We start from the raw sequence: 12159 nt of genomic DNA, 5'->3' as shown, positions 1-12159 counted from the left end.
ATCTTACATACACTGAGAGCTTAGCGTTTATTCATTGCTGACTACAGGAAGCCAAAAAACCCAAATTCTGTACACTGCCACAATACTGTACCCAAAAAGTCTTAGTACTATTTACTGAAACTGAACTGCTGATGCACAATCAATTGCTATTCACATAGACACGCACACAGAAGGTGGCTGAACACGAACCCACTCACACACATACACACACTGGCTACGTAGCGCTGCAGAAAATATGGCCAACGATATGGTTCCCCACACACACTCTCTCACACCTACGCACGCACACACACGCAGAGCTGATTGACGAGAACAAGGCTGTAGACTGTTGCGCAACAGCAGAAGCCCAAGATCGCGAGCAGGCCTACACACAGCAGACGCACACACGTGCGCTTACCAGTGGGCAGGTTGGGACTCGCGAGGTGGAAGGCTGCAGACTGCGCAGGTTTAGGGTTCGCCGATAGGCCACTTTTGATCGACCACCACACCAACTCCGCTGCTTCCCTCTCTCTCTCGCTCGCGCTCTCTCTCTCTCTCTCTCTCTCTCTCTCTCTCTCACACACACACACACACACACACACACACATCAATCCAAGGGGTTCCTTGTCTTCCACATACCTATCGCAAGATTTACATCGCTACACAAGGCCACAAAGGAAGGGAAAATCTCAACTTCACAAGAGAGAGAAGCCATTCCATACAATGCCCATGGTGCGTCATTTCACACCATTGTCTCGCATTATCTGTTTCCTTCACAAGTCCATCTTGTTGAGAAGTTTATGTAGCTTAAGCCTTCGATAGACAACAATATACAACTATTCCAATGCTAGGAAGACACACAATCAACTTGAGCACACTTACTTTACAATGTGCGAGAGGTGTTGCGATACCACATGACTTACAAGAGAACAAGTTGATACTTAAGACTATCCCATGCTGAAGTTAACCATCTATTTACTCATGGAAGAAATCTTTTTTATAGGCTTACAAGAAATAAGGGATCACCTTCCATGTAAGCTTGAGGCTAGTCTAATATCGACAAGTCGACGTTTGGAGATACATATTGACATGCAAAAGGCTTCATAGTAAGGTAATTACGTAGTAATCAATACAAAGAATAAGGGCATTGCTCATTCTTGTAAGCTTTAAATTATACATCTGATAGGGATGAGAAGACTGCATTTAAGCTAGGTTAGTTCATCTACTCCTTTCCTAGGTCTACAAACATTGCTTCAAGGTACTTTATCCTGTTATTGTAGCTCCACATAAAGATGAAGATTTTGAAGTTTTTGTTAGCCACAGATCATCACCAACAGCTGAAGAGTTGTCTTGATTACGGTGCCAAATCCAATGTGCATGGGTTGAATTCAATATTTGTAAAATACCATACCCAAAACTCGCCTCTCGAAAGAGAGACCATGCCGGCTTCGGGTCCATAAATCTGCATTTCAAACCACTACTCTCTCTCTCTCTCTCTCTCTCTCTCTCTCTCTCTCTCTCTCTCTCGTCTTCACACACATAAAACTGGAGATTTTTTATGATATGCCTTGCCCATACTTTGTGGTAGTAAGAATTTTGTATGAGTAGCTCATACGTAGGTGCATGCAATTCGCCCCTTCTATTAAAGGGAGCCATATACAGGATATTGCATGTGCAGGTGTACTAGGTGTACAACTTCCACTCGCATGTGAGCAGTGTAATCTCCTTCATTTGATGGGGCCTTCCCAAGAAAGGCAATTCCCTTATGGCAGAGCCTAGTGCTTTTGATCTGGTTCTGGAGCATCTGGAAGCCCACTTCTACCTCAAGCCATCTCTTTTTCTTGAGCTTAGTAGATCTTGCAATCATTTCTTTTTATAAAAGCATCTAATTATTGTGCCTCAGTAAAAAATTCATGTACTCTAGAGCTATGGTATACCTTGAGTCAAGTAGGGTAGAGGAGCCAGTTATGAGACATGCTCCAATAGGGACCCCTACCCACCCTCATTTTAGAGACAAAAATTTGGAATATTCTTGGAATATTACTTTTGTGATTTGCCAAAAAGTGTACCATTACTGGGTCTTGATCGTCTCTGACGCCTCAAGAAGCCTCAAAATTGAATTTCCTAAAATAGAGCATTGAGATGAAGTCTAAAAATATCAATCTTGGCGTTATTTAATTCACCTTTTCATGACCGATCTAACACAATTTTCCCATTTCAAAGATGACAGTATTTGCAAAATCTCATCAAAATTACTATTTTTTAACTCTCTCTAAACTGGCTCCTCTACCCTAGTGTGGGTGATTTGAAGTAAGTGAACATGGTTGGTGGAGTTGAATACATTGCTGCCAAGTTTGGAGAATCAAATATAATAATAGCTTTTAGACTTTTTGAAATCAAGCTTACCATTTTGCAGCTGCAAACAGCTTGTCAGCTCCTCTCTCAAGCGCATGGAAGTTTACACGCGAAGGATTTCTTACTCATTCCACTTTCTTCTACAATCAATCTCTTGCAGGCTCCTTTATGCAAAATTAGGCACCATGAACACTAACCCTCCCTCATGTGAAGAGAAGAAGAGGAAGTCGTCTAGCGCGCGCGCCGCGCCCCCCCCCTCTCTCCCACATGGTGGTATACCGTGTGACCTATCGATGACTACTTGAGCATATGGTAGCCTCTACTTTGGATTGATCTCTCATTCGGGCGTGTGATGCTTGGGTCCATTCATTCTAGTCCGACATCAGCAGTAGTTGACTCTAGAGGGGGGTACGACTTGTGGATTGTTTTGGAGATACCTCATGGGAGGAGTACTTTGAAATGTCATCCTCATCACAGGCGTCGCCTCTTGAAGTAGGCCACTGTGCAATCCCGTTATAAATGACAAGACAGTGCTGAGGGCCTAATATGAGCAAATGATGGCCGTACTTTGTGGTGCAAGTTGTGTTTGCTGACTCTCTCATGGTGGCCTCCTCTTGTATGGCGAATAGTGCCACAGGGTCCTTTAGGTCGTATGTCTCACACTGATTCTGGATGTCCTGGCATTGAAGTCTCCCATAAGAAAGACTGCCCCTAGTGTAGAGTACACCATAATCTCATCTGAGAGGCATGTGTATGGGGATGATCTCTCCTCTCCCTCCCCTGCTGTCTCTGTGGTAGCAAATATGGAGCCTGAGGGGGGGAAGTAGCAGAGGGAGATGTAGATAATCCTGGCTTGTGATAGCTCAAAGCGGATCCAAAGGTAACGGGCCTGTGGGTTCCGTGCAACAATCTGTATCCTGCTCTGGAGTACCTATCTGAAGAGTATAGCCACCCCTCCTGACCCTCACGTGGTGTGCTGTCGAGTGCTCTCTCGGATCCAAAGGTAACGGGCCTGTGGGTTCCGTGCAACAATCTGTATCCTGCTCTGGAGTACCTATCTGAAGAGTATAGCCACCCCTCCTGACCCTCACGTGGTGTGCTGTCGAGTGCTCTCTCGGTGTGAAGACTTCCATTAAAAACCCTGTACCTTTGGTAGACTCCGCTCTGGACTCTCATGTTTCTTTGTCAGAAGGATGAGGTCCCGCCCTCTCATCACCCCCTTGTACTCGGCAGAGGTCGAGAAGGGACTCCTTTTGCTCCACCCCTCTACACCACTACCTACACTTGCCTCCCACATCAACCTGCTATGCCATAGAATCGTTGGTATGATGATGAGTGTAAAGACCTCTACCGCCGAATGCGTGTGCAGTGGACTCTTGGACTGATCACTGAGGTCAGACGCCAGATGAAGACACTCACAGGCCAGCCGCGATTCCACAACCACCCGGGCCTATACCCACGAGCTCTTCCTTCTTCATAGGAGAGGTGGTCAAGAAGGCCATTTACAGCCTACAGCACCGCCGATCATCAGATCATACAGGCTTACAGAGTGAGCACCTCATTTATGCAGCTGCCACGATAGCCCCGCTGATTGCACATGCATTCAACTGAGCTATAGGGGAGGGCTTTCCAGAGGAGTGGACCAGACACACCATTGTGCCGATCCACAAATCTGGGGACACCTTGGACCCAGGGAATTACAATACTATTGTGATTGGCCTTACAATGGCCAAACTATATGAGGCAGTTCTTGAGGCCGAGCTTAGTTCATACGGGGAGACTGAGGGCCTACGGGCTCCTGGCCAGGCAGGGTTTAGGCGAACTTTCTCCACCGTCGACCACATCTTCGTTCTGCGCTGCCTCATTGATGGGGCAAAGGTGCGGAAGAAGAGGCTATATTGCTGCTTTGTGGATTTCTGCAAAGCGTTTGACACCGTCCCACGAGAGAGGCTCTTTCGACGACGTCAGAGTTTGGGGATACCTTCAGAGATGATATGGGCCATCTGTACTCTCTATGAGAGAGTGATTGGGAGAGTCCGATTCCCAGGCGGTGTGTCAGAGTCTATCGCTAGCACCTTTGGTGTTTAGCAAGGATGTCCCCTCTCCTGACCCTCTTCGGACTCTACATCGACGAGATCTTCGACTACATCCTAAGAGCGGGAGGGGCAGGAGCTGACCTAGCAAGTACTCCAGTCCACATTATGCTATATGCTGATGACATTGTACTGATTTCAGAGTCACCAGAGAGCCTGTGTGAGAGTGCGCGTGTGCGGAAGAGAGAGAGAGAGAGAGAGAGAGAGAGAGAGAGAGAGAGAGAGAGAGAGTAGACCACTTGTAAGGTGTCCGTTATGAGGAGAAGTCATCGTGCATGAAGAAAAATCACTCGCTGGAAAACCAAAATTTCCACGCCAGAATATTCCTTTTCGCCGGAATATTATGGTCAGACGGCAGCCAGAAAGTGGTCGAAAAATGGTCGACCGGTGGCCGAATTCAATGGTCGGTGGCCGATTTCAAATCGGACTTGTCTTCTCAAGGGCGGCCACACATGGGCGCATGGGAGAATTCAACTCGGACTTGTCTACACAAGGGCGTCTACACACGACTGCCTCTCATGAGAGAGGGCAACCCTTTTGGCCCATAAAAGGAGGCCTTTTCTACACACAAAAACAGGTTGAAGAGGTGAAGCATTGTGATGCATCATGAAGTTGATGCAACAAGGTGGACGTGAGGTGGTGAGAGTGAAGCAAGGCGGGAGCTCCAAAGCGTGAAGGTCCCGAACTGAGTGTGAAAACAACTCCTTGTCGTAAAAGAAGTGCCTATAGTCAAACCGTTTGGAGAAAACGAGGAAGCCCAAGAACCGTCATGAGTATGCACGGAAGCCTGTCAATGCATGAACCTGTAACCTTGTAACCCAGTGTGGCCAGGTGGCTAAACTGTGTAAAACGCCAAGAAGACAAGAAGTAGCAATTTGCACCGTAAACGTCCTCCGAATCAAGGAAAGCCAGACTAGACAGTCTGCACTATAGAAGCTACCGTAAGCTGCAGCAGTCATTGGGAGATCGCACGGACCACCACCGGATGGTATCCTATTCGTAGGTAGAGTAATCCAAGATGGGGGTAAAGCGAGACTCAACAGCCTGCGCTATGAAGCTCCTCTGAGAAGAGGTGTGGTCAGACCAAGCTATCTACACCGTGATCATCCTCCATCAAGAAGGGAAGCCAGACTGAGAAGCCTGCGCTGAGAAGTAAAGTGGCCAGACCAACATGTCTGCGCCGTCTTGCCTGTACCTCCTGTATCTAATCCTCGATGTCAATCAAAACAGAATCCACGCCAACAATGCCACCAAACCACATCTCGGTGTGGCTCTCAATGTGAATGAGCTGGGAGTGGCCTACTGCCAGGTCGGGGGATAAGTCTGATGTAAGGTTACGGAGGGTGAGTGTAAGCAACTCTGAAGGTAGCAATCCAAATTGTAGAAGAGCAACTGCTCTACCATCCAAGCCAAGCTCTGGGTGACTCCGGATGTGGTCGTGGGATGCCTGATCTCCCGCATCTTGCTGGTAAACTCTCCAAGAGAGTCCAAAGAACTGAAGTCCCACTCCAGTTTGTAGATCCAAGCAATGAACCTGTCCAAGAAGAGATCCAAGATCCTCTCCCTAAGTCCATGTAGATGCTCCTATGTAAGCAAGTGATATGACGTGTCAAGGTCAAGTGGTAAGTGTCTCTCCACCCAAGATGGTGGTGTCTTCTCTAGGAATGTCAGAATCCCATATGCCATGACCATGGCCATATCTTGTGTGAACTCCTCTGATGAGTGCATAGGTGTGTCCATAGCAAACCACAAGCCACCACCCCCTCTAGAGTGCCCAACTGCCGAATGATGGCTGGAATGAATGAATCTCCCAAGGATCATACGCCCGTAGATGATCAAGCCGATATGGAAGATACCGTGTATTGCAGCAGTCACTGAGAGACCGCACGGACCACCATCGGATGGTGTCCTGGCAGGAGGTAACTTCATCCTCTGTGAAAAACACAAGCCATGTGGCTACTGTCCACCCAAAAACACAACTGCGAGGTGATGAAAACACTGCTGTCCAGCGATTTTCAGAGTGCTTGTACGCTCCCAGCAAGGTTCGGAGCGGGGCAGAGGGTATGAGGAGAATGGTGAATCCCTGGCACAACCCCAAGTGGGCTGGAAACAGAGAAAACAACAGTGGTATATGGTTGAAATCTGGTGGAAATGGAGAGGATACGGGCCCGCAAGGCACCAGATGCCAAGCCGCTGTGTTGAAAGGCAAGATCAGGGTAGGAAGCCCAACGCTCCCCCTCTGTGCAGCAAACGCTCCTTTGCTGTCCAAAAAAGCAGCAGATCGCAAAAACGCAGATCTGGCTGAAAACCGAGATGGAGCAGAGGGGTTTTCCGGCGACGAAAAGTCCCAAAAAGGGTAGCGCTGGCAGCCAAAAGCAAAAACACCAGATGTGGAGACAAAAAAACTCAGGTGGAGGTCCTCCGCGATGAAAACTCTCCAAGTTCCATCGCTTGCCTGGCTTTTTGCAAAACGCTAGCTGATCTGATCTTTGGAAGGAGAGCCTGATGCGGAAGATGCGCCTTGGACTCAACTGGCGACTGATACCTTGTGAGAGCACATGTGCAAAAGCGTGAGAGAGAGAGAGAGAGAGAGAGAGAGAGAGAGAGAGAGAGACCACAAACGCTAGATGTAGGAAGAGGGCAGAAGACCCATAAAATGATCAGATAATAATGAAATGTGTACCCCCCTGCCCCCATATATATGAGTGCCCAAGGTGGGCGCCCAACTCAAGTGGGCGGCCGGCCCTAAACTCGGGCGGCCGGACGAGGTACAACCTATGCTATGGGTGGCCAACCTGGAGACACTAGCCGTACTAGGAAGTGCCCCAGACCTGCGTGAAGCAGCACAATGGTGTAAATCTAACACCCTACAGAGCCACCTGAGAGCTTTGGATGAGTTTTGTACAGGTAAGTGCTTCATAGTGAACCTTGGGAAAACCAAGGTCATGGTCTTCCACACCTCCAGATCAGTCCGACGAGCAGCCACATTTACAGAAGCAAGAGGACGCTCCCCTACACTTACGTGGTATAGTAAGTTTTTCATGGTCGATCCCCCGCAATGGAATGATTTTTTTACCTTTGTCTTCTGTACTAGATTGGATCACATGGTGCAATTTTTTTGTCTTGTAGTTCTTTTAGGCCTTTTGCATCCCATTCAACTGCAAGCTGATAAGCGCATGCAACATACAGCCACACAGAAGCTCAAACAAAAAAATTCAATCGCGTGTTTCACATACCAAACTTTTTAGTGAGTACATGCTCCATGCATGAGTGGGCTTGCATGTAAAGAGCCACGGTGATTTTGCTTATGACAATATATATAAATACAAGCAGTTTACACATCCTCACAGCAGAAAAATGCAGATCAATACTTCAGAATAAAAAAGCAAAAATAACAGCAATCATCTTTCTTGCAAGAGAAGAGCAGTAGAATGATTACTCGCGAGCTAAGCCTTCCCGGTTTCCTCCATCTCCAATTGTCATATGGTAAACACCACAATCATCAGCCTTCCAATCAAAAATTTTGGCCTGTGAAATTTGAAGAGAAGCAATTACTTACAGAAAAACCCAGACAACAAGCAATTAACCATATGAAAATCCATTAAAGAGGGAGCATTATAGCTAGATATACCGTCCGCTCATACGCATGGACATGGCCCGCAAACACAAGATCGACATTAGCTTCTTTCAGAATAAGCTCCATTGATTTCCTCATTTGTTCACCATCACCCTGATGTTTTGAATTGCTGCTATACCATGGTGCATGGATGACTGCTATGAGCCACGGAGTTGCAGTCCTATTGACTTTGGCCAAATCAGCCTGAGAGTAGTTACAAAATATAAGAGAAAACACCATTTTTTCTCCAAGCCATGTATGTGAGTATGATTCAGTAAGACCATTGCATTGGCAACCACGTAAACAGGTAATCACATTCATGCAGGTATGAAAACTGAATCTTGTTTACGACAACTCCTGGATTGCATTTTACAAGTTATAACATTCAAGTGACGTTATAAACCAACAGGTTACAATGTTGAAAGCATCAAACCCTTCCTTGCAAACAATGGTTATCTTGTTTAGAAAGAAAATAGCTCAAGGAAATAGTGCAAGGTCGCTAGTGAAGTGGATAAAAGCGAATGCATGTATATACAATAGTCAAGGATTAAAAGCCTACTAGAGGAAAAAACCCCTTTTGTTATTTATGCTAAGAGTTTGTGCATGCCTAAAGGATTTCTTGCCCCCCTAAGGTCAAGTTATTATGCTTGATTCCCAACAATCCCTCCTTCAAGCTTATGTGCTAGGCTTGTATGAGTATGCTCCTACAGAGAGTTACATATACATTTGATACATCTAACAAGGGTCTCATTTATGGATACATTTGATACATCTAGCAAGGGTCTCATTTATGGATACATCATGCACTGTTCTCGATTGGATACAACATGACATGGTTCTCAAAAGGATATAACATGATAGATTCTAAATGATTGTCGCTCTCATGGGAGGTAAAGTTCAATGTGCCAATCATAAGAAAAAGAATGAAGAATAAGCATACATGAGAAGCATAGGATTTAATGGAGTATTTTAGGGCTTACAAAAGCACATCCCTCATCTATTTGAACAAAGTTTGCCTCTTGAGTAGAGGCCTTAGGTAAATCTTCAATTCCTTCAGATTCTTCAGCATCTCCAATGAGTAAATCTTTGGCGTTTTGGTTCAAATAGCAATTCTCCTTAGTATGATTGTTACAACCACAAAAGTAAACCTTGTAATTCTATTGTTGCCGTTGAAGTTTAACTTCTTTTGATATGTGACTCCTTGCTGCTATGAAGACTTTGTTGGTGGCCCTTGGCCTCGAAAAGCAATTCACATGAAAAGCATTCAAACTCAAAAGCTTCCGGTCCAAAAGCTGGCGCTGAAAAGCTGCCAACGCAAGTTCCGGAAATCCGTACACCTGCCAACGCAAGTTCCGAAATCCGTACCCTGTGACAAATCAACGCGGTCTAGGCGTGATGGCTAATTTTGCTACACCGGAAAATCAAGAGCTCTGATATGGAATGAGAAAATTGAATGTCCCTCGGAATGACCCTCGGATATTTTTAGCTGACTTGAATTTTTTTGCAGATATACTGTAATCGCGGACAATTACTCTTCTTTCAAGAAGGGGAGATGTCACAAACTGTTGATGTGTCAAGCCACCAAAGACCTGAGCCAACCTGCAGATCTTGGCCAAGGGGCATAAACCCTAGAAGAAGCAATAAAAGACGGGAGATTTTACCTAATACCAACTTATGGGACCCCGTCCGATGGGGCCCAAACTAATAAAGGTAGAAGGACTCACACACACCCTCAATAACCACGTGGGTTATTGACGCAGCACCCTGTAAAGACTGGCCACGGATGTAACAAACTGCTGACGTGTCAAAGCCTAAAGAATGGAGCCAACTTACAGATGTGGCCGAGAGGCCTAAACCCTAAGAAGAACAAGTAACAGAAGAAGTCCTACCAACTTATGGGGACCCCGTTCGATGGGGCCCCAAGTGACATAAAGGATTCAAATAAAGCAGGACCCGCACACACACACAAACTGATGATGTGGCAGATTTTCCGAAAGTTGTGCTGTCATGATGACGTGCAAGCTCTACGGAATTCCGCGTTTTGCGTTGGCTGATGACGTGGCAGGCTGCCAAGGGCCTTTAAATATGAGGTTAGGGCTCATTCTCTAGCATGCTTCCTAGAGAAGGTGCAGAGTCTGGAGTACCGGCTTGTACTGTGTTGATGCAATATAAAGAAATACCGAAAGGGGCGCCAAGGTTTGGGGCCAATACTCTCTGGGGTGAAATTCCCACTCCGTGTCGCGTGTCGTCTCTCTCTCTTTCAGTTCAGTTGTTATTGAAGTGCTACAAGTCTGTTCAGTCTGTTCTTTTCTACTGGCACGTGGTGTCCGTCTTGTGACAGTGGTATCAGAGCATCAAGAGTGCTTTTCTGAAAGCATACCGGTCCTACAAAAGAGCAGACACAGCTATTGGAATTTTATTTGAGGTACTAGCCAATCGCCTCAAATGCGGACTTACTAGCCACTCCCACCCTTACTTCATCGCACATCGGGCACGCTCCCGTCTTCACCGCTCATGTCTTATAGGGCATAAGCCATTAAGATCACTTGCAAGAGAAGGATCCAAGATTTGTTTCGAGCTGCTGTTTTTCTCAGAGACAGTACCATGCAGATGTCTATAGCTACCAAGCCACACACTTCCAAGGACTTGGCAAGCTTTCAAGAAAAAAAGAAATTTGCCCGAAGTTATATGGTTTCTGACATCTTCCTTCGGAGTGCAACTTTTGGCAGAATGGGGTATCCTGAAATGCTTGCCATGGAAACCCTAGCAAATTATAACTTGAAGTTTCTCGACATCTCCCAGTAGATGTCTCTTCACGATTAGATGACCTTGGAGGTCCAGTGCGATTGCTATCTTGGGACTACCATCGCCACGAAAGAAACACTGTCTGTCCAAGAGCTGATGGACCATGCAGTACTCGGCTACGACCTTATGGAATGAACCTAACCCTAATTTTGGGTGCAGGTTCTAGGATGGAAAGTCAATCGACTTTTTCGAGCTCGACTGATGTTGAGATTGCTTTTTAAGTTTGAAATTTGTTTGAGAACTTGTTTGGTGATCTTGTTTGAAATGGATGGTATCTGTTTTGAACCTGTTTTGGTGCCGATTTGAAATATTTGACTCTGGTTTTAATACTGATTTCATTGATTGGTGATTTTACTCCCAGGTGGAGAAGTGAGAAATACTGTTTTGGTATTGTTTCAACCTCGGAACGAAGCAGGCCGATGCCTAGGGAACGTTTCGTTGTATGTTAGAAAACCTCCGAATGACGCAGGCCGATGCCTAGGGAGCGTTTGGTTGTATGCTTGTAAAATAATTGTTGTTGTGACTCCCGGCCCGGACCTGGATGGTTATGCTAGAGGAGTATTAAGAAGTCTGAGCAGTGGTTACTCTCAGCACCTCCAAACGACGCAGGCTGCGGTCTGGGGGGCGTTTGGTTGTAAAAGGCCTCTATCTCTCCCGGCCCGGACCTTTTTAGGTTATGCGGGAGGAGTGATGAGGTAGTCGTTGAATATCTCCCGGCCCCGACTTTGTTAGGTTATGCGGGAGGAGTGTTCATCGACGGCTTTATGTTTCTATGTCCTGTCACATGCATATGTGAGCATTTGTGTTGCATTGTGATGTGCCAACTACTAAATACTCCTGATTGGATGAGATTGCCTCGGTATGTAATTTTAATGCATCAAGACACCCGCGGAAGATCTGTACGGTCTGGGTGTGATGGCTAATTTACTACGCCGGAATATCAAGAGTTCCGATCTAGACGAAAGGAGAAGCTAACTCCTTGATCAAAAGAGCAAAAAGGAGAAGCTAACTCCTTAATAAAAAGAGCAAACTGATTGTCCCTCGGAATGTCCCTCAGAAATAGGCTCATTCTCTGGCATGCTTCCTGGAGAAGGTGCAGAGTCTCGAGTACCGGCTTGTATTGTGTTGATGCAATATAAAGAAATACCGAAAGGGGCGCCAAGGTTTGGGGCCGATACTCTCCAGGGTGGAATTCCGCCACTCCATGTCGCGTGTCGTCTCTCTCTCTTTTAGTTCAATTGTTATTGAAGTGCTAAAAGTCTGTTCAGTCTGTTCTTTTCTATTGGCACGTGGTGCCCGTCTTGTGACAAC

General features: G+C 46.2%; 1 protein-coding gene across 2 annotated transcripts in view; it reads right to left on the bottom strand.

Moving 5' to 3' along the window:
- Positions 1-934: 934 nt before the first annotated feature.
- Positions 935-12159, bottom strand: part of LOC147448612 (purple acid phosphatase 18-like) — a 78770-nt gene continuing 67545 nt past the window's right edge. For both annotated transcript variants that reach the window (XM_086521178.1, XM_086521179.1), the window contains exons 4-6: positions 8059-8247; positions 7867-7955; positions 935-1441 (exon numbers count right to left, since the gene is read on the bottom strand). In XM_086521178.1, coding sequence (XP_086377304.1) covers positions 1243-1441; positions 7867-7955; positions 8059-8247 — 477 coding nt within the window. In that variant the 3' untranslated portion in view covers positions 935-1242. The remainder of the gene's footprint in view (positions 1442-7866; positions 7956-8058; positions 8248-12159) is intronic.

The sequence above is a fragment of the Adiantum capillus-veneris genome, chromosome 10 (assembly GCF_014529385.1).
Source record: "Adiantum capillus-veneris isolate H3 chromosome 10, ASM1452938v2, whole genome shotgun sequence".
Taxonomy (NCBI): domain Eukaryota; kingdom Viridiplantae; phylum Streptophyta; class Polypodiopsida; order Polypodiales; family Pteridaceae; genus Adiantum; species Adiantum capillus-veneris.
Note: the sequence above shows the minus strand (reverse complement) of the source record. Positions and strands in the feature narration are given on the sequence as shown.